We start from the raw sequence: 23362 nt of genomic DNA, 5'->3' as shown, positions 1-23362 counted from the left end.
CGAGAGGTGTAATTTCTTTTTTGCTGTTTACAGACTGACACCCTGGTTGCCCGCAAAAATACCCCGCTAAGTTTAGCGGGTAGCAAAGTTAATAGCGAGTCCCATTAGTGTCGCAAAACATACGCCCACAGATTTTAGCGCCATTCCTGTGGAGCTTATAATTTTACAAACCAATTTCGGAGTAAGGTGAAAAATTACACAAATATGTGCTCGAGGCATGATAGGTACTTCCTTTTTTGAAATGTAAATGGGAGTATCCAGTAGATTTACAAAACTTGAAAACACGTATATTTTTCGTTTTTTTCACTGTAGCAGACTTTTAAGGCACTCGAACAAATGTTGATTGGGGCCGCATCCTCACTGATGTCAGCTGTGAACTTGCATTAGAGGGAGCGCAAGCGTTGGAGAAGGCAAATTGTTCTAGGAACAATCACATGCATCAATCTTGAAGCTGCTATGCTGGCACAAATGCACGCTATTCATCTTCATCAACCGCACAGAGTTAAATGCGCATTCAAAATTTAGTAAGCCTTAAGGGTGCTGAGAAACTAGGAGCAGACTTAGCTCACAAGGATCTCGTGGATGTCCTATTGACGTCATAGTTTTGCTGTGACCATAACCTACATCCTTGCCTTTCCAAGCTAACACTCCACTGATCTCATGGTGGTATATGCGTTAGGTCTCATGGAGTTCCAGGACAGACGAACATCACGATTCGCTGACCACTCTAAACGAATACCAAGTTTGATGACGTATTTCAGGCGTATGTGGAAAGTTGTAAAGTAGACAGGTGTGTTTCCGCCCGCGTCACTGTGCCTCTGCCGTTATTTCCTCTTGTCTCACTGCCTCAAGTTATATTAATTGTGTGACATGCGACCGTCACATGACACAGCCAACCGAAGCGTGTTTTCCCTCCCCTTTATCTAACTCCAGAGAGGGCTCCCGTTATCGCTCGGTATATTTTATTTTTCTATTTAACTTTGTTGAAAGGAAATGAGAGAGACAGAGATACTGAGACAATTTACAAATAAACAATAAATGGTGCTGCTAGCCCAATGTAAGTCCGTCTGTGAAGCGTAGTCGTTTGTTCGGCCGTGATAAAAGTCACAGGCCTGCGTGGCACACGCAGCACGCTCAGCGCAAGCTGGAGGAGCGTCTCCATAGGAGACCGTTATAAACTGATTGAACGCGGAAACTGCAAGTGGTAAGTATATTGCAAGTCTCTCTTTTTTTATTTCCATGCATAAATTGGAACACACTCGGGTGTCCTTTAGGGTCGGAGGAGTGGTGGAGGATGTTTGTTGTATTGTAAACAACGCTAGCAGATACCCACGAGAAACTGTGTGTAGCGACGTGTTATATACACCTTACGGTGCAGCGTTGTGGTCACCGTAAGTTGTTCAGTTGGCAACCACTCGGGCCGGACCGCGCTCCCGAGTAAACTGCGCAACGGTGCCGCCTCTAGCCGTGCCAGTATTCCCGTGGCATTAGTCGAACCTGAGCCAGTCTGTTTGCGATTCCCGACTCGTCTACCTCAGTGTGGGCGAGGTTCTCAACTGCACCATTGACCAGCACGTCCATTACGTCTATGTTGACGGTTATCATATACGGCGAAGCTCCCGGTTCGCCTTTTCGTCTGCTCGCACGCGACGGTCTTCGCGGCGAAGCTGTCGGGCCGCATATTCGGCAGAACGTACGTGAGGTTGCTCGCGCAGAAGCTGTCGTGCCTGATTTTCGGCAACACGCACTTGAGGGTCCTCGCGGCGAAGTCCATTTGCGTCGTTTTCTCGAAAATGAACCAAACTGTCCGCCCGGCCTTGACGGTGGCCTGCGGCTTGTGCTGCTCTCTGCACAGCGGTATGCTGAACCCGACATTGCCTGCTGCAGCCGCGTGCATATCTATATCTCTACGAGTCGCCTCTTCAACAAATAGTCGTACGTTGCGAGGATGCGCCATAACGCGTTGCGAAAAGGTAGCAGAGGTAGCAAGACAACGCGACACACATGTCACATCCCTTGATATGTGTCACGGTACGATAAAAATCGAAACTGGAGGGTATAAAGCACTCAGTCCGCAGGAACAGTGACAAGAACGGACTGATGATCATTGTGAAGCCTCAAATAATGGCACAAAACCACTCTTGGGATGGGCCACGAACCGGGTGGTCATATGATTGAGAAATGAAATGAATTAGTTAATAAATAAGTAAGAAAGCATTACTGACTTCTTTTTATTCGCAATGTTTCTTCTAAAAGGCGATATGTCTTTTTTTCGTCATTGTACTTGCCCCAATACACGCGTGGCATTCTTCTCCCTTTCAAAGGAAGTACCCTCCCAATGTGAAAGTTGTGTGTGCGTGCACGAAGCATCAAAACGCGACTCGCTTGGGTAGGTATTGCTTTATACGCACTACAATATGTAATTGCAATGCAAAGTGAGCACGTATCAACGCTATGCGGCCCGCCTGTGACATCGCGTGACTTCTCGCGTGCTAGGCGATAGCGGCGACTGACACCGGTGGTGGTGGCGGACACCATCGCCAACCGAAACGGGGATTGAAATGAGCCCATAACAACTTACGATGTAAAATACATGCACGAAGCTCGCCGTACAAGTGCCTACTCGCCGGTCTTTCCATAGCACGTCTATTTAATATGAACGGTATAACGGGCCACCTGCGTGCTATCCGGCAGATGACAATGGATATAACGTGCAGTAGTTGCAATTATCCGCATTTGGTGGCTCCCTTCTCAGAATCTCTTTACTCTCCGTGCCCCGGGTGGGTAGTTTTTGCATTTGTGAACACTAAATTTCCATTTACAGAATTGTGCAGCACTAACGCGCTTTTGAAATCTATGTGAAGTGAAGCGTTCTTGAAGGTTGATTGAATGCAAATACAAAGTAGCGTTGGGTTGGTTGGTGATCTTCAATAATAAACATAAGCATATTGTGCGCAAAAGCGACACCACAAAAAGAAGAAAGAAAGACGGACAAAGAGCGCTACCATAAACCATAAATTGTATTTATTGCGCTTGATCAGCACCAATATTTACTGGAATTCATAATAACTAACAAACCATAAAACCTGTAGGACGCAATCTTTCCCATTGCATTGCGCATGAATACTATTTCTTTGTAGTGTAAAGGGCGTTTATTCGGGTCGTAGAGAAGCAGCGACCAACCCAGCAACAGCATGTAGGGCGCGGCCAGAGAGCGAACTGGAAATGAGCCACGGGATAGCAACGGGGCTTTTTAGCCTGCCGATTTTCTTCGTCAAAGTCGCATAAAACTACTGGAAAATCACTGACGCAGCTGTTTCTCGTTTTCTTGATATGGTATGGTTGTAAGACTTTTCTGGCCACGGCATTCGTGCATTTTCCCTGACATTTCTGGCCATGACTTCCTCAGGCATCTCAACCAAAAAATGAAATGTTACCATATACACGGAGTGCAACCGAATTTGAAGAAGGTTGCTAGCTAATACAGCATTAAACTCTTTTTTCTTTCTGTTGAGCGCATGTCGGGTCGACTGTGTTTCCGTATTTTGCAGACACAAGACAAGAAAGTAGTCACGTGAAACACGTGAAGCGACACTTAAGATGCCGCCTAAGGGTGATACCTTAAACCCTCCTGACATCTAGTACAGTTTACGTAGGGCAAACAGGCCGCTGCATAAATGACAGAGCTATCTAAAATAAATGGGAGATAAAAAATGATTAAAATTGTATCTGCCAGCCTATTGTAAATCTTGCAAATGTGAACCAAACCGGAGAAATATAAAAACACCAGGAAAAAGCAGGCATGTCATCGCCGGTAATTTGCTAGAAGAATGCTTCATCAGGAAGACGGGAAGCCGGTGTATGAGTGACACTTCATTACTTTCGACAAAGAAATGGTGTGCATACGCAATGCAAAGTGAAGGGAGATGTCCTATCTGGTGTTTCTGCTTTGTTGGTTTTTTTATGAATTTGTCTATATATTAGGGCTCATCAAGTCGCAACAAACTCGCTTAGTAGTAGCGCTCCGTCGTTGTACGTGTTCTCCTTTGTGGTGTCTATTCCACGCACAGCATGTGTACTTCTGATTGGATGCGATATAAATGTTCACATGCTCGAACACGTTTCGCAGCATCAATTTTACGTGCCGGCCCGGTAAATCAGCTATATGCTGAAATGGCCTCCACGTGACCACGGATTGCGCAGTCTGCGGGATCGGCCCACATTTAATCGCGCCGTCTCCAAGTTCGGGCCAATTTACCGTCTGAAAAGGCGGCAGCTCAAAAAAGAAAGACACCGACGGAGACCGGGCAAGGAGGAGCACTGACTTGCAGCAACATGATTGGGAATGGTTCATGAAAATATACGCTCTGTACGAGCCAGGGGTTATCATGTGCGCATGCATAAATATACCAACTTTTCATCTACCAGCGTGATGGAGGCAATGCTGGTACATCCCTCTCCAAGTCTATAGATGCGATCAGCTTCTGCGATTTCACGTGTCACATGCGTTTTACTCCTATTGATAACGGAAGTGTTTTCAAGATTGGGCGAACAGCCCTTGCATGTCGGACAATGACTTGCCAGTAAACTTTCAAAATATTTTCCTTCACGCGCATATTTTACATTGTTTGCGTGCTCCTTTAATTCATCGTGAACATATCTCCCAGTTTGGCCAACGTACAATTTTCTGCACCTTAAAGGAATTTCATACACTACACCTGCGCATTCAACAAAAGACCACCTGTACTTTACTGGAGCTATGAAGCGCGTGCCAACAAACCACTTCTGCATTTCAAGGCCACCCACACTAAGCTCATTAAACTAGCTATATCCATCTTAGGCTTAAAGAACGCTCTTGGCAAGTCTTGTCCGTACTGTATCTCAGATACCTTCAATAATGAAGCCGAAATGTTACTTAGCACCGGATATCCTCAGCTAATCCTCATTTACGTTGCTGAGGGTCTTATCAATAACATGCGCACAAAGCCGCAAAAGTGCAAAGCTCGCGCAAAGCGTAGGCAGTAAGTAGCTGTAATACCTCACACTCATACACTATCGCACAATCTGAAAAAGGTGGCCAAGCGTTACGACATCAACGCTCGTCCTTGTCGTCCTGTCTCCGTCCGTGTCCTTCTTTGTTTGTTTTTTTTTGCGCTGCCATCTTTTCAAATATCTACTAACACACCCATTTCGCCACATTTATCAAATCTACTATTGCACTATATGCAGGACTAGCCCACCTTTCTCAACAAGAAATCGGTGAGCAGTTGCGCCAAAACCCGGTAGCGAAAGCATAGAAAGCTTCTCTGTATCCATATAGGAATCATGCATCTGAATGCCTAGTCGTACATTTGTTGTGCTGAGAATACTTAGCTACATTTGATTGTTCCATTGCTTAATTATTTAGAAAACAAAGTAGGCCATTGGCACGTCCATAGAGGTAGCACAGATGGGGCTACATAACAGCCATTTTTTTATATGAATGCTATCTTGTGCTATTCGGAAGGATGAGAACTTCAACACCAACAGCAGCAGTAGAAGAAGTAGCAGTCAAAGGTAGAACGGACACCGACCAAAACGCTAAGAAGATACGAAGACAAGACGTTTCGGCTTTGTTCACAATGAACGCAAGCGAAAGGGGGGGTCGACTAAGTACGTTTGAATAGTCGGCGCAAACAGGGGGCATAAACGGATGGAAGCTGCCGTCATTGCGGTTCAGCGTGGCATCAATGGTCTGGATTAGTAATGACTCAAGATGAAGCCGCGATTTTAGATTTCCTTTAGCGGCTAGCACATGCGCTCTGCCCCAGCCAGTATTATGTCCTTTTGACACAGAATGCTCGACAAGAGCGTTAGACGACACTTTTTGTTTTTTAACATCATAAGAATGTTTCTTGGTGAGCCTTTGAATATTGCCTTTCTCGCCGGTGTAGACGTCATTGCAGTGAACATGAGGAATATTATAAACAACACCTGCCTACTTTTCTTTTGGAAGCTTGTATTTTACATTTACAAACGTGTTTTGACGTTGTTTTGCTGAGAGGTGCAACGTGCACATAAAATGAACGAAGTACGCGGTCGAAGGCCTCGCTTGTACCGGGAGCATATGGTATCGCAGCACGTTTACGAGTATGCGTCGAGGATGTACCGTGTTCGAGTCAAGCAATAAAAACAGTTATTGCAATAGGCGTGACAGACCGACAATTTAAACTTTGTTTGAACATCATGGATGACCTACCTCTTTTTACGCCACATGTGAAAACTACGTGCATCTATGTTCTTCCCCAACACAGGAAAGCATTCAGTATAATGGCTGTATAACAATTTAGAGTATTTGCATAAACCATTTGCTGTGAAAGCTGTGATTAATACACGCTGTAGATTACATATAACTGTCTTGTATTTCGACCAAATATCAACTATAGGTGCCGTTTTCAGTTCGACGAGAACTCTTTTATTTTCAACGACAGTGGTAAGCTCCAATTCAGGATTTAGTAATGCCAGCCGTATGCACTCCAATTAATTTTTTTCGTCTGTAAATTTCTTTCTCGTGACTGTTGTCCCCTGTGAATAATTGACCTAGATAAACGTACTAGTGCGCAGACTCTAGAGGCTGACTGGCAATCATGAATTCTTGTTCTCTTGCCAGGCTATTGTCTTCTGCGTATTAATCTCCAACTCTACTTTTACACTTTCTCGGTTAAGGTCCTCAATCATTTGTTGCAAATCATCCCCAGTATTGCTGAACAGTACAATGTCATCGGCAAACCGAAAGTTGTTGAGATATTCGCCGTTGATCCTCATTCCTAAGCCTTCCCGGTCTAATAGCTTCAATACAACTGCTGCAACACGAACGCACTTTTAGCAATCATACAAGCGGATCGGTGGCGGAGCTTATTGGTCCATTTGCGGGAAACACGCTGTCATTGTATCGCATCGAGAGGCACAGAATGGAATGCGTTTTTCTTTGTGTGAAAGCACCCATCAAAGCTGTGGGAGCAGGTGCGGCTGCTGCAACAATGATGAGCATGCCGACCCGGGCCAGCTCCAATTACTATATGCACGCTTCCCAGCCACACACCCAGAAAGAACGTTGACGCGAGAACATCGCGTATGAGCTGTTTAGCAAGCTTAGGCTGGAGATATCGGAACATGAAACACGTCGAAACCAACGACACACGTCAGACGTCCATAAAAAAACTGCTCGATCCGCCAAAGTACCCGTAAAGAGAGTTTGAGGAGTACGTCCTACGTATCTTTAGCCACAGCTTAAAGGGTAAGCATGATAAAACAGGAAATAAAGCTGGAAATGGTTTTAGTATTAAAGGGAACAGGTTTATGACCTAAAGAGACAGGCATGTCCTTTGACGTATTCATTCCGCAAGCCCAATTTCCGGTTCTAGTCTGTATTACACACTGTTTTTATTTGTGACTTTACGACAGTGTTTTACAGCAGTTTGCACAAACATCGAGCTGGCAACATTGGTGCACTTATCTTGCCACTTGACAGTGGTGGCAGGCAGTCGTTCCAGGCAGCCAAGTTTTAAAAACAGGCTGCGCATACTACACACGATTATTTTTTCTGTCTCATGCACAATCCAAATGTCACGGCCTAATTTCAAGTGAGTATTACAAATGCTTATTCATTGCAAGCTCGGTAAAGGGGAAGCTTTTGTACGGGGCTAACGTTTACTTTTTATTTTATTATTCTTTTTATTATGGGGTTTTACGTGCCAAAACCACTTTCTGATTATGAGGCACGTCGTAGTGGGGGACTCCGGAAATTTAGAACACCTGGGGTTCTTTAACGTGCACCTAAATCTAAGTACACAGGCGTTTTCGCATTCCGCCCCCATCGAAATGCGGCCACCGTGGCCGGGATTCGATCCCGCGACCTCGTGCTTAGCAGCCAACGTTTACTTTTTATTCAAAGCAAGTAAAATGTGGAAATGCTTTTATAGACAATCGCTTCACCGAGTTGAATGGAATTTGTTACATTTAAGACAGAAAGTTAAATTCTAGTCACTGTAACAAGCGCAATTATGATTTAGAGCCTAAAATGTTTGAGAGAAATTGCCGAAAGTTACAAAGTTAAAAGAAATCAATAAAGAAGCACGAAGTTTAGATGCCTAACTGTCCATCAAAAACAGATGTCGCAGTTCTATAACCTGTATCTGTTGGAGCATCTGAAGCGGTAAAATCTGATGCATAAAGTTTGGGCTTATCTAAATTATTACGATGTTTGCACGAGTTTCTGCACAAGTTGGAGCACGTTAGCGCATGGTGCAAAAGTGGAATAATTTGTCAGTGGTGCGGTTGGCCCCACAAAATTGATAACAGTGACTCTGCTGCAAATATTAGATGCAAAAATTGCTCCGAGGCGCAAGCGCCATCGAACGATTGTCTGAAGATAGAGAAAAAGCGCGTCCTTCGGAAAATTCTGCAGGACAATTCAACCCACAGACCGGCTGCCTCATTCATCCGTCGTGACAGACACAGTTCGAAACGCAGACGCTAGCGTAATCGCATTCTCCCCAAAAATCATGGATCTATCACACAAGGCAGTACCGCCCCATCAGGCACTGCTAGAGCAGCGTAAGGCCGGTACATCCGTCTCAAATGCGTCACGTCCAAGGTAAGCACAAAACGGGCCAGCGTTGCACTCAGTTACTTCAGAGGTTCAAGCACATTTCACTCCAAGCACATTTCTATCGTCCGCGTCGCCGTCGCCGTGAGGCTCCGTGTAAAGTCCACGGGCGATAACACCGTCGCGGCGCGCCCTGCGCTGTATGTACGAGTGAGAGTGTGCGAGGGGAGACGATGCTCGCGGCTCAGTCTCGCCCGCGCGAAAAGGACGGCAGCGGAGAGGAAACGCACCGTCTTTCGAGGCGCGCAAGGAACCGAACGTTGCGAGAAAATAGGGGGAGGGGAGGGAGGGGGGGGGGGGGTGGCCTTTTACTCCGGCTCCAACTGCTCATGTAGCAGCTAAGAGGAGGGAAATCGTTCCTTCCACAGTGCAGGGGAAATAAGAGTAGCGGTGGCGTTGTGGACTAAACTATGCGATCGGAGAGATGGCGATAGCAAAATCAACTCGTATCATCATTATTACGTAGTGAGCAATATGGCCGCTACGGCATCGCGGCTGGTGGGGCTTGTCGCGCTGCTCGCTAGCTGGTTTTGGGCACTTTGTTACCGCTTTCGAGGCAGTATTCGTGACATGAATACAGATATCTTCATTCTATCGCCAGCTGACTGAGAGGCCTCAACTGGCAAAAAAAGCACGTCAAACAAGTGAGCTTACACCGTTTACTGTGATGGTGCATGAAGCCGTACATGCTACAGTTTGCGCAGAGGTCAGGTGGGGTTAATGCTGTCAGTCACTGAGTTTACAACACACAGTAACAGAGATAGCTATCTATTTAATGAAATTGGAAGCTGAAGTTGAGTTTTCTCATCATGTTCTGCCAAAGCAGGGAGAACGAAACTTCAGACAACGATATTTATGCTGGGCTACCCTCGTTGTTGTATTGCGTACAGTGCTGCTTGACGTGTTTCATAGCATATAGTCTGCGTTCAACAATTTCAGCTATATTAAAGAAACATAAAATGGTGCTCGGCAAAGATGTACTTTCCGCAAGATAAGGTCGAGCTGCAACGTTCTGTTGTTTTCACAACACATTGACGAGTGGCACGAAGTGTAGGGGTAAAAAACGTTATGCTAAATTTTATATCACACATTATCTACTCTTGATATTTTTGCAGCACATTTAGTGTTCAGTTGCGGCAGGAAAGCCTTTGACACAAGGGGAGTACTCGTAGGAAAGCGAGGAACGTTGTGGAGACAACAGTGCTTACAAGGACCTTTGCAAATATTGTGTGAATAAACAAGAGCACAAAATAAACATATTGATGCTCAGGGATCCTAGCAAAATGCAATTTACGGTTTCCTGTTGAAAAATAACATCTCGGTTTTTGTATTCAAACAAGTCAAAGAGGTTACAAGGAGGTGAACATTTCAATTGAATAACAGAGGTGAGCGAGGGAAGCCTCAGCCTGGAGCCAACGTTTCAACAAGCAAACATATTTGTGAGGGCCTTGACGAAGACAAGTTTCTACTATGAGGCTTCCCTTGCTCGTCCACTGTTGATTAGCTGAATGTTAAGTCAAAGTTACTACGAGTATATTTGAAAACGTTTTTGGGAACACACTGCTCAGGTTTGTCATCTGCTGTTTGAAGAGAAAGAAAAATTGTTTTTAGTGATTTGTCACGTTTGAGAAACATGGAGCAGGCCGGCTGCGTGCATTTGCCTTTTCTAGCTATCTCTTATGGTGCAGCGCTAGCGTAGTTATTGATTTCATGCAAACTGCACATGAGCCTTTTGTAGTTAAATGTGAAATAATGCTCGTATCCAGACCTAATTCTAATTCTAGCCCTTAACTTCTGAACCACGTTCTATTACATTTCACCATGACATATAACTATGACTACAGCTTTACAACACTACAATACGCTCGAAACTTGAATGTGCATTTGCAATAGGGATCCTAGTAGCGTTAGTTTCATTACTTAACTCTATTCATTCCATTCTTTCTCATTGTAACCGTATCACGTGCACCTCAATGAAAACTAAGCTAGCAGATATTCCGCTAGCTAACCGCCGCAATGTCGCCAGCCTTTCGCTATTTCATTAAATTTTCCGTTACACAACACTTCACGACGACTTCACACTGCGGCCTCAGTGCATTTATATCCGCGTTGCTCATCGTAGTAAGGTAGGAATTGATTTATGTTACACAGTCTTTCTCTTAATCTTTCATCCCCCGTACATCTCCGGAATGGAATCACCTTCCCTCATGTTTGCTTGCCATCACCAATAAAAAAACTTTTTTGCAAAACATTATCTAACATCGTATACTCAAAAGAATAATTACTTTACTAGAACTCACTTCACTTGCATGTGTGTTGGCTTTACTCTACTACTTTGTAACTACTCCCTTCTTTGATACCATATGGCCCTCAGGGTGCTTTATATAGAAGATAGATTAATAAACTGAAGAGTGACTGCCAGGATTTGAGTCAAGATGAAGTATAATTTCTTCAAAATTGCATCGAGCGTTTTTGAAGGTTTTAAAATTATTTGCACCTTCACGTAAGAAGTTAACTTTGTGAGGCAGCATGTGATACTTTGTCTTAATGTCCACCAAGCTGATTTGCATAGACAAGACGGCATAGTTTGTGAATTATAATGTAGAAAATTGCTACATTGTTTCTATTCTGGTCGTCGGGGCTATAATGACTTGAAAAGAAACAAGTCGGCACTCAACATGTTACTTCTCCGGTTGTCATAAAACGTCCTTAAATGCAGTAAGCTTGTGTGTAAAATTTTAGCATTGCCGCTCGGCAACATTTCATGGTGAGGCACATAGTTCAAGATGACCTGCTGCCATTATGGTGACTGTTGAGCTTCTTACGGCTTGGCGTGGGCAGCTTGCAGAACAATAATATATCTTTTGTCCGTCTTCCTCAAAAGGGAAATGATGAACGCATGACAAACACGCAAGGAAAAAAATGGCGAAGAAAAGTTAGACAAATAAATGAGCAAATCATGGTTCTAGGTGAAGTGTTCAGAAACATACCTTGGGAGGATTCTGGTCCAGTGGTGACAGATTCACTGTTCTCTTGTACGCCCAGAGACAATACATTCCAAATGGGCGAAGAAATATGAGCAGCGTCTTGGAGGCTGTAGTAGAAAGAAAAAAGAGCCTGAATTACTATGGCGGAAGTGTGGGCCAGTTTGTGATTCATGTATGACTAAGAACAGTGCACAAAATTCTCCATGACAGAAAAGCACACTCACACAAACATCGTTTTGAGTGTTAATTTGTTTCATTGGTATCTTTGTGTGGGCTGTGCTTAGTGAAATCTTGATTAGGTGAATTTTTTTGCCAGCTACTGGGTAATAAGCACAGTAATATTGTTATGTACCAAATGCAATTAATCCAGCTATCACAGGAAGTACATTTTCACTAATGTGCACTGAGCTTATAGCAGCGCATCATTTATGTAGAAACAGCCAAAACTATTCGTTATTTATGCTGTACTCCGTCTTTGAAATTTCAGCAACGTGGCAAAACAACAAGAGCTTTATTTAAATTCTGTTTGAAGAGCTCTCAAGGTATCTACGCCAGGTCCAGGGCATCGGTCACACGATCTACGCGGACGACATCACTGTCTGGTGCGCGGGTGGCAGTGACGGACAAGTCGAAGCCGCTCTCCAGGAAGCTGTCGACACTACAGAGCGCTTTCTAACCGGCACGGGACTCCGGTGCTCCCCAAAGAAATCGGAGCTCCTTCTCTACAGCCCAAGTAGAAAGGGCCGCAAGCCACAGAACTGGAAACCCCCCACTGAAATTGACATTAATCTCTACACCAATTGCGGAGATCCCATTCCCAAAGTCGCGTCCATTCGAATCTTGGGAATGACACTCGAAGGGGCGGGCACGAATAGCATCACCATTCACAAACTAGCTAAAAAGACGGATAGCGTCATCGGTCTAATCAGGCGGGTAGCTAACAGAAGGAGAGGCCTGAGCGAAGAGAATCTGTTAAGGCTAGTACACGCTTTCTTGCTGTGCCATTTTACGTACGTAGCGGCCATGCACGTCTGGAAGAGGGCCGAGCGAGACAAGCTAAATGCCATGATAAGGAGGGGGATCAAGAGCGCGCTCGGGCTACCAAACTACACACGCACCGACAGACTCCTGCAGTTGGGTATTCATAATACCCTGGAAGAGATTGCAGAAGCACAAGAAAGGGCACAGATTCTCAGGCTCTCCGGCACCAGGGCGGGCAGACGACTCCTAACTGAGATGGGCGTCCCCCCGGCCACTGTCGAAAACGCCTACCAGGGCCTTCCAAAAGAGCAGAAAGATAACATCATCATATCGCCCGCCCCGCGCAATATGCATCCCCAGCGCAACGTACAAAGAAGGAAGGCCAGAGCGGTGGCGCTCCTACGCCGCGCAACAGAACTCCCTGGCGGCTGCTGCTTCGTTGACGCGGCCCAGTATGGCAACAGCAACAATTTCGCGGTAGTGTCAATCAACCACAGGGGTTCGACCGTTAACGCCGCTTCGGTACGAAGCACGTCGTCGCATGCGGCCGAGCAAGTGGCCATTGCCTTGGCCCTCCTGGACGACGGACATGCCAATATCTTTAGCGACTCCAGGGCAGCCATCCGCGCCTTCAGCGTTGGCGCCGTGTGTAAGGAAGTCTTTCGCATCCTCGACGGCAAAAGCATCGCCACCCACACTCTCACGTGGTTCCCCGCTCACATGGGATCCATCATGAGAGGCCCCACAAACCTCAACGAGCTGGCCCACTCCAAGGCGCGAGGTCTCGCTTTCCGCGACCATGGAGAACTCCAACGCCGGCCCGCAGTGGTGGAGAACAGAGATCAACCGACCACATACAACGAAATTGCGCAGCACTTTTATCTCGGCAGGAGAGACTTTCCCCTTCCACACAAGAAGTTAAACAGAGCGCAGGCATTGACCCTCAGATTATTGCAAACAGGCTCATATCCCAACCCGGCTTTATTTCACAAAATTTATCCCGACACCTATGCCACTAGTTCTTGCAGGCACTGCAATGACATCGCTAGCCTAGACCATATGCTCTGGCGTTGCCCCTCGTTACGAGGCACAGAACGAATCAATGAATCTTCAAGGGGAGTATGGTAGCGCGATTCAAAGACGGGACAAGAGAAGACACAAAGGGACACACACAGCGTCTTTGAATCGCGCTACCATACTCCCCTTGAAGATGCATTACCAACAAGCCCACATTGCAACCCTCGTGAATCAATGAAGACAAGTGGCTCTCCGCTATCAAGAGCCCCGATGCCGGGGCGCAACTATGGGCTGTCCAGAGGGCCCACGATGCGGCGGTCGGGCAAGGCCTGATTGTCCCAACGTGGGAGCGGCCCGCAGCGCGCTGAGTCGCGTACCTCAGGACCTTATTAAAGTTCTGCATCCATCCATTGAAGAGCTTAAGTGGCTGGCCCGGCTTGTTGGTACGAACACATTCTTTAGCAAACAGCGCGAATAATGGGACACAGAAATCAAGCACATCACAGCTGCTGTGACTGTGTCGTGCGCTTTTTTCTTCCGTTTTCTTCCGTTCCGCTTTCCGACAAGCCGTTTGGAAACAACCCACGAAAATGGATTATCCTTGCAGCCTCTGGGCGTGTGCACCAGTGAGTAAAAAAGCACTGCTTCGCATTTTCAACGATGAATTTATTCGCGTGCGAGGAGGATAAAACAGACTCCGGTAATCATTTCTTAAAAGTGGCAAATAATAATTATACAGTTATTGATCTTCAATTACACTCATTAGTAAACGGTGCGAACTACGGGACACAGAAAAAAGCGCACGACACAGTCGCAGCACCTGTGTCATGTGCCTCATTTTACCGCTTACCCCGACGTGTGTCGCGACGACGACTGCGCGTCCTGCGGCCAGACCTCCACTGTACCTCACATGCTCTGGGAGTGCGAGTCGACATACCCCAAGTTCATCAAGGAGGAGTGGGACTCGCTTCTGCGTAACCCCGCTCTAGAAAAGCAAATCCTGGCCGTCCGGCGTGCCCGCGACCGGGCCGGTGGGCTAGACCTGCCGGTCCCGACGTGGGACTAGCCGGGTGCGCGACGAGTTCGCGTCCTCGCCGGACCTGCAATAAAGTTTATTCACTCAGTGGTGACGGGGGTAGACTACCGGTCACCGGAGTCGCATTCGGATGACGACAAGATGCAGAGACTCATTTTCTGAGCTTTCGGTTCACGTAAGGATACCACAGCTGATGTGAAAATTGAACCAGAGGACCTCAGTACGGACGTATCTTACAGCCAAACTCTGACTTTTGTAGGTGCATCCTATAAATTCAATTTTTTTCATAGCTTTTTCTATACGTTAGATGTTTACGAAATCTTTTGTCTGATTTCCTTATTTATAAATCACTGCTATGAATAAGTCATTGCATAAAAATTATTTATTGCTGCACACCAGAGCAGCACGGAGCAGCTGAGGTATTTCTTACCTCAGCCTCGCTGCAGCAACCCATTTATATGAGAAACGAAATAAACAAGTCGGTTTGGTGCTGTTTTCAGGTCACCGTGGCGACAGGATCGACAAGCTGGGACCAGTTACATGGGACCTCACAGACTGCTGAAGAAGTGGCGCCCTCGCAACGGCCACACCTCAGGTGTCTGGAGGCCAACACGCCAGGATCAGTTCTCGGAGGCACCAGGCGGCGGGCGCTCGACTTCAACTCTAAGCTCGGTCCGTGAAAGTATATATCCTCAATCTTAGTGACCTGAACTTTCATGTGCTGCAAAAAAAAATATTTCGTAGACCTGTCCCGCTGACTCCCAATTACAGTGGTCACAAAGCTTTTCCTTGTCTTCTGCGTTTTGAGTCCCACCTTCGAGTTCATTGTTGGGCCTATGGCATGGCTCTGGTAACTTTTGGTTTGAAGCCTGCTTGGAGGCACACAAGTTCAGTTTAATATGAGTGCAGCCACGGCGGCTTGTTGTAAGGTAACGCGTGGACAAAATAATACGGCATCTGCGAACACAAACCAAAATACATTCTCGAGACATAGCATTGAGCATGGGTGTGCTTTGACGTTTGTGTGCCTGCTAATTTGCCCACTTAACTTTTGCCTGCCTGCTGTAGGAATCGTGATGATTTCAGAAGACTACGCTAGGAGAGCGTTGTCCTAGCGACTATGCGACGTTGTCCGAGCGACTATGCAGCGTGAACTGTAAATTATAATTTACACACTCGAAAGTGACAAAATGTGTAAATTTGTTTATCACTCACATGTTTATTCCCTTTATGAGTGTGAAGGTGTGAGTTATATAGAAATTTACACCTTTTTCGCTCTAAAAAAAGGCGTAAGCTACTCCCCGCTTGGGGTAAATAAATACGGCGCTGCTGCTTCTATGGCGTAATCTTCTGCAGTCGTCGCGATTATGACTGCAGGATGGCTATAAGTTGATTTATTGGCAGACCAACGAGCATGGAAGAACATGCATGTGTAATATCTTGCCTTCACGCCAAGGTGCTTGTTCGGTGAAATGGCACAAGATTAAAGTATGGCACACACTCGCACATCCCGTGGTATTTTGTACGCGCCTTTAGCAAATTGCTGTGACTGCACAATCATATCAAGGCATTGACGTGTAAATAGCTGAGCTTGATGCATCAGTTATAGTAAAAAGTAACACAACATGGAAGATGTCGACAGCTCCCTTCATGACAGCGACCCCATCCTGATATAGGCAGGCGAGATTGCGGAAGCAATGTTCATGCATAGGTGTTGTGACGAGTGTGTCGCGACACCATCTGTGGCACTGAACAGAATAGAAATGGAATCCCTTGGTACACATCTGCAGTACTCTAGCACCCCCTCCCGCCCTTTTATTGTCACATGTAGCCTAGCGGTCTGCTTACTCTCGTGCTTCAATAAAAATGTCTGTTGATATTCAGCGCTACGTCTGTCCAGTTCTGCTTTTCGTACTTTGTTGTTTTGCGCTGTTTTCATAAGTACGAAATACTAACGTACCCAATGTATGCTTCTGTCAGGTATATAGCTGTAGCCTCGCGTCATCCCTGGCTAAATAATAAGCCGGCTCTTTTGTTGACAGGCGCACGATAATGTACCCCCATTTGGTAGACGCGGGGTGATTTGACCACCCAATTTACGTTCACACCTAATCTTACAGAGATGTTTTCTTTAGGCGGCCACTGCACAATGCAGCGTGAACAATGCGCAAGTGATGAACTCGCACACAATTCAGCCCATGGCGCTTGCACTTACAGGCAGCTGTCGATTAAGCTAGCAATAATATGGCCTCTGTTGAAATTGTCGCTGAGGGAAGATGCTAGCCTAACATAGCGCTTGCGCAGCGGTAACCGTCACGTGGTTACATTGACCATATGTATTAAGCGGTGACAGCTGCAGTGTCGCCTGTCGTGAGCCGTTTTCGGTGACCTCTGTTGGTCTTGCCCATAGGTTGGTCTGGCCAATGGCGCTATACTATAGCATGTTCAGCACGTGTCAAACTGGCATTTCGGTGGTCTTGAGCTGAAAATTGAAGAACATTTTCATGAAGTGAACACAAACAATGGGCAGTTGAAGGGCACAGTGCACAGTGTGCACTCGAAGTTAAGCATTTATTGCACCTGTAGAAAAGCATGTTTTTGCTCGAATAAGCAGTACAGATATAACTTACGTAGTGCGTACACATACGTTGTTTTGTTGAACTATGCAATTATTCTTTCTCGGCGCCTGCTGCGCTCTGAGAACACTTGCGGACTGCCGAACATAGCACGCAAAAAGAATGAAAAAAATTCGTGTAAGACACCAATATTATTGATTTAGTAACGTTTGTTTCTTTCAAGGCACCCACAGTCCACCCCGAGGGAATTTTAATATATGAACAGGGGCACTTGGTTGAGCTCCAATACTGCCCCACGCTAGCGCTGGTCAATTCTTACTTAGTTTCAATTACTTGTGTTGGCTGACTTCAAGTGAACGCAAATTATCTCCACGATTTGATTTGTCTTTCGTACTCAACAATGTTATGGGACTGAAGCACATATCTCTAAGAAAAGAAACCACTCAACTTTAGTTATCTACCTCCAAGTGCTCAATATGAGGAGCGTTCATCATAGCACGTGTTCCCACCATGATTCGTCTCTACCGGCACATCAGGTCCAGTGCAGCTAATTGCATTCCTGAATTTCTCGGTATATAAAGATCTGTTCTGAGTCGCGTACCTCAGGACATTCATTAACGTTTCGCATCCATCCATCCATCCATCTATCCATCTATATCGTGGCAGGCAGGCGCGGAATTATAATGCAAACCGCGAGAAACAACTGTGTTCCGGCTTGAAAACATATCACCGTTGAACCCAAAGGGCAGAAACTCCTAATTAGCTGAAGTCTGTCAAGTCGAGAGCTTAGACCATAGTTATTTTATGTAATGAAGCAGCTAGAGATTGATTGCGAAGGCGTCTTATCACTGTAGTCTACTGCAGGATCTCTAACCAAAGGTAACAGTGACCAATGAATTAGCTTTTCGAAAATGATCACTCCTGTTATGAATCGCTGTTTTGACAAAAAAGAACGCTCTTTTCCGGGTCGTAGCTCAGAGTAGAAAAGAAAGCGCTAACTTTTAGAGCCCTTCAAGTGCACAGAGGTACGCAGAATATAAAAAGTCCCTCGTGTATGCGTGAGATTTGTGACGATTCGCTCTTCATATGCAAAAATGCCCGTGAACCGGGCCTTCGGCACACGTTAAAGAACACCAGGTGGTAATAATTGTTTCGAAGCCCACCAATACTGCGTGCAGCATAATACGATTGTGATTTTGACACATAAAACCCTATAATTCCTTTGCTACAGTATTAATTTTGGTGGAGGGCGCCGTTCCCCGTCCCCGCCACGGAGCTACGCACCGGCCGCACGGTGCTGTTTTCCGCCAAGGCTCCCGGTGACGACACCTCGTCTGCTTCTACTCCTGCGTCCCCGACAACAACGTACGCTACGTTTACCATTCCCCGCGATCCTGGCATTTTTTGCGACCAAGATGATGTCGACGTTGAGTACTAGCTCAGCCTGTATGAGATAGCGAATGTCCTCTTCTACTTGGGCGGAACTCCTCGTGTCTGGTTCCGGACACACGAGGACGAGATCTCTAGCTGGGATACTTTCAAGGAGAAGCTCAGCGACCTCTTTAAAAATCCCACCGGTTGGCAGCTGGCTGCTAGAAAAGAGCTTGCTACCCGAGTTCCGTCGTCTACTGAATCGAATGTCTCGTACATACAAGACGGCTCGCTCTTTGCCGGAAAGTCGACGAGAAAACGGCCGAGGTTGACAAAATCGGCCACGTACTCAAAGGGATCGCGGACGACGCGTTCAACTTGTTGGTCTTCAACAATGTGTCCACCATCGATGTTATTGTCAAGGAATGCCGCCACTTTGAGCTCGCCAAAAGCCGCGCGTCACTCCACAGTTCTCCCGGCTCCCTAACACGGCCGCGACGTCTTGTTGCGTCGATCTTACCGCTTCGCCGCCCCTAACTGAGCACGTCACACGTATTATTCGCCGCGAGCTTGAGGCTACAAGTCCTGCGCCGTTCCATGCACGCCAACTTGACCTCACCATTGACCAACCAGTCCCAGCGATCTCTCTAATTCAGGCAGTTCTCGGCAAGAATTTGCAAACCTCGGTTTTCCTGTTGCCTGCTTCGTCTCACGACCTGACGCCCGATCAGTTCAGCCCACAGCTCGAGAGCCAGAGAGCATTCGTCGTCTCTGTAGGGCGCCCACGTGCATCGTCCACACGAAACACGCACTATGCATGTATCAATATTATTTGCGCTTCAGATGGTTTCGTGCGAACAATACCACCAGCGAATCAGACAGGCCATTTGTGTTAACCTATGGAACAACTTAATTACACGATGCAATAAAAATGTTATCAATGACGGCTCTCCGATAAAGTAGTTAATACGAGCAATGAGAAATATGGCGATGCGAAATACACGTATACTTGCGTTAATAATGCCAGTATTCAGGCCGTCCTCTCGCTGCGATAATTTTTATAAAGTTAAGCCACCAAAGTCGATGACTAGTCTAGCTTCGACAATCTGGGTTTCTTTGATGTGCACTCAATGCACCCGTTACACTAACGTTATTGCATTCTGCACCCTCTGAAATGCGGCTAGGAAACAACCTCGCGATATATTGAATCAGAGAGGGTACACATGCACCACTTTCAACGGCTATTGCCTTAGCTGGTGGAGAGGCGCATGAACATGATGACACTCGTGACGCGTGGCACATGAAAAAACGAGCAAGAAGATGCTGCATAGATGTGTTCTGGCCACGACTAGTGTCACGCTGCTCAGTTATCTCTCTCTGCCTTTTAACTGTCTCTTGCTAAGCATTAGTCATGTTCTGCGCAGGCCCTGAGATACCAAAATCAAGAGAACGGAACGCTTATCTTTAGCCGTGGGACTGCTGAAGAAGTGGCACGAGAAATCTACCAAAGGCAGGTATATAACAGAAACATGCATTGTTGCTATAGATCACGGTCGCACTATGTGAACGTATTCCATTTAGACGGTAAGTTGAGTCAAATGTTCCGTGATGGGATGTGCCATGCAACGTAATCAAAGACCGAGGTCTCGTAAGGCGAAGTTGAACCGAAATCGGTCGTGTTCACAGCACCTGAAGTCACCGAAATGACGGTTAAGTTAATGTTACTTGAATTCAAAGATCTCTATGCATAAGGCCTTACGACTAGCTGGACATAGGCACAAGTTTGTAACAGATGGTCCAGATCAGCATGGAAGAAGGCACAGAGACAAGCAGCCATTTCTTGCATTGCTGAGAGACCTGCGCCACAGTGCTCCTTGTGCGATACTGGTAAAACATGCCAGTGCAAACATTCTTTGCCTTAAATGATTCTGTGAGCATTCCATCTTACCTATTGCAGGATGGAGATGATGCATTTTTTGTCTGCGACCTCCGGGACATCATCCGAAAGGTGGATCTCTGGCACGAGTGTCTGCCCCGTGTGACGCCATTCTATGGTATGATGTGACTGACAGTACATACAATTTGAAGCACATATTCTTATCGTAAAAGCTAAGCACTGCTGCTATGGCTGGCTTTTTCTAGGTGAGATATCCTTCTCAGCCTTGCACTGTTCTCTTGCAGCCATAAAGGCATGTGGAGACCCTGTGGTACTCGCAGAGTTGAACGCCCGAGGAGTAAACTTCGATTGCTCAAACACTGTGAGTGAAACATACCCGAAGTCTAAGTTATAGCCAGTTCATTTTGTACCCGAAAAATAGTTCACGCAAGCTGTTCATATGTCAGGATGCAACCTCTTCTTTGATAGCTCGTATTTGCGTTTCGGTACTATCACTAGTCATTGGCACTTTCTTGCTATGCATCCATTGTTCAATTGGACGTAATTTTATTTACAGCCAGAGATACTGACTATGCTTGAAATCGGTGTTCACCCAGACCGCATCATCTACGCGCATACTGTGAAAAGCACGTCCCACATAAAGTTCGCTGTACAAAACGGCGTCACACTTTTGACGTTCGACTGTGCCGAAGAGCTGCAGAAAATCAAGGACAAGAACGTCAGGTAAGAATAAGGCTTTTCTTTCACGCTCTAGCACCACGAAAGCCGGAACTGCATTACCGGGATTTAAGGGTACCTGTAATCTCTCCTACTGTTATGTGGCGGACTTTTTCCTTGGCGTTTCGCCAGTGAGCAACGTACAGAGTTCGGGCACTCCCCAAACACAACCGCATCCGCCTTTAGCCACACCATTCCAGACACACCAGTCTACACATCGTAGTTCACTTCATGTGGATCATTAATTGCTACTGTTAATCACCGGGCAAGCTTTAGTCACTTCGTCTCTTGTAGTCCATACGTAGGCCGATGAAACACATGCGTATACATCTCAAGAAAAATAAGAAACAACGTTGTATTACGTAAACCGTGTAAGTGTTGCAAATGTATTCACAAAAATTCAAACTTCATGTTATGGTTCCCGCCACAAAACAACGAGGATTAATCGGGACGAGTGTCGAACGTTAAGTACCTGTGAAAGAGGACAGCGCCGCTATAGCGTAAAGGTATTCCAAAGTTTTCTATTCCAATTCTGGGACCAGCCCTCCATGATTGGTCGAAAACTTTTTTCGACCACCCCCACTTTGAATGTCTGTTATGCGACGTCACCGAAACCACGATACCTATCAACCTGACAGGGCGTTTACACATTGATTATGCATGATTCAACCGAACAAAGGAGAAATAATCATTTCTGACTCGACGATTTTTCGCCATTAACCCACTGCTATTGCTCCAAAGGTTTCAGGCTGCCCCCACTTCGCCTGCCTATCACTCGACGTCGCAAAACCGCAACAACTCATCGCGTCAAAGCGACGTGCACGCTTCAAAGATTTAATTATAATTAATTAATTAATTCAATTAATTAATAATTACTTTATTTATTCATTTATTTATTTACTTTACAAGTACTGCCAGCCTTGTTACCAGGCCTTAGGCAGGAGTGAGTATTTAGAACAAAACACAAGTATGAAAGAAGATCAAGCAAGATACCATTAAAAGATGCATCAATATGCCGAACAAAACAGGATTTTTTTCTGAATAACCGGAAACCGCCCCGTTCCAAAAGGAATCGAAGATGGCTGCCGCCAATCGTTCAGGCACTGGCTACTCGCACCTGCCGGAGAGCCTTAGGTTTACTTGCGTATAACAAAACATTTTGCGTGGCTGTGTGACGTTATTGATCCATTTCGGCATGTATGCGACATCGCTCTGCCAATTCCTGTTAGCTGAGGATCCATTTTAGCGACATTTTTCACTGTCCGTGGCACGCCACTCCGATTTTTCACAAGCCACCGCAAGCTAAGTAATGGGAAGCGGACCAGTAGCAGAAACCAGCACTTCCCTCTTCATCCGGTCATCTATGTTTAGTGCGCTTGCTCGGCCCCATCGCAAACCTCTCCAGTTGAGTGTGCTCCTCGCCTGTTGTCAGCCAATTAGATAAGAAAAACTGCTCAACCAAGGCAATGTTATTCGTTTGGGAAGCAAACAAAAGTCACCTCCTATAAACGAGGATACCGTTTGATTGGACTGTTCAGGCAACGCTTCGGATCACCCCCCGATACTTGCGTCGGCGGTCACGCAAATTTGACGTCAGGAGATTGGAATAACACATATTGGAATAGTTTTACGCTATAGGGCCCCAGATGTACAAACCTTCATAAGTTACACATAATAATTTTTGAGCTGGTCTACTAGTTGCGAATTAGGTGCCTGCGCACATTGACGACCCACAAGTAGCCACGGCCTTGGCGACAGCACTATCGGATAAGTTTGCTCCCTTTAAGGCTTATGTTGTCCCCAAACAATAATAGTCATCTGTGTGGCCTACCTTTCCTTTCTATATCGCTGCACGTCCAGTACTTCCCGGTCACGAATGGAATGTGCGCTATGTGGGGATTTGGGGAATTCGATGCCCCATTGCGCGGGCGCATTCACCTGTTCTGCCGTTCCTACGCCTCACTCCCTCGTCGCTCCGAGCCAGTTGTCAGTGGTGGCGCTCCACTCGCGATGGTTCGCGGTGAGAGCGGGGCTAAGACGTCACGAGGGTGCTCCTGGCGGTGACTCTCGGGGTGCTAACGGGTCTCTTCTCCCTTAGGACGGCGCCGAGTACTTATATGCTTCCTCTCCTCC

General features: G+C 46.2%; 1 protein-coding gene across 1 annotated transcript in view; it reads left to right on the top strand.

Moving 5' to 3' along the window:
• The window catches only part of LOC126541547 (ornithine decarboxylase-like), an 83483-nt gene that overhangs the window by 49939 nt on the left and 10182 nt on the right, over positions 1-23362 (top strand). Inside the window, exons 2-6 of the mRNA XM_050188352.3 lie at positions 15169-15340; positions 20040-20129; positions 20573-20669; positions 20797-20873; positions 21069-21235. Coding sequence (XP_050044309.2) covers positions 15169-15340; positions 20040-20129; positions 20573-20669; positions 20797-20873; positions 21069-21235 — 603 coding nt within the window. The remainder of the gene's footprint in view (positions 1-15168; positions 15341-20039; positions 20130-20572; positions 20670-20796; positions 20874-21068; positions 21236-23362) is intronic.

The sequence above is a fragment of the Dermacentor andersoni genome, chromosome 2 (genome assembly GCF_023375885.2).
Source record: "Dermacentor andersoni chromosome 2, qqDerAnde1_hic_scaffold, whole genome shotgun sequence".
In the NCBI taxonomy this organism is placed as follows: Eukaryota; Metazoa; Arthropoda; class Arachnida; order Ixodida; family Ixodidae; genus Dermacentor; species Dermacentor andersoni.
Note: the sequence above shows the minus strand (reverse complement) of the source record. Positions and strands in the feature narration are given on the sequence as shown.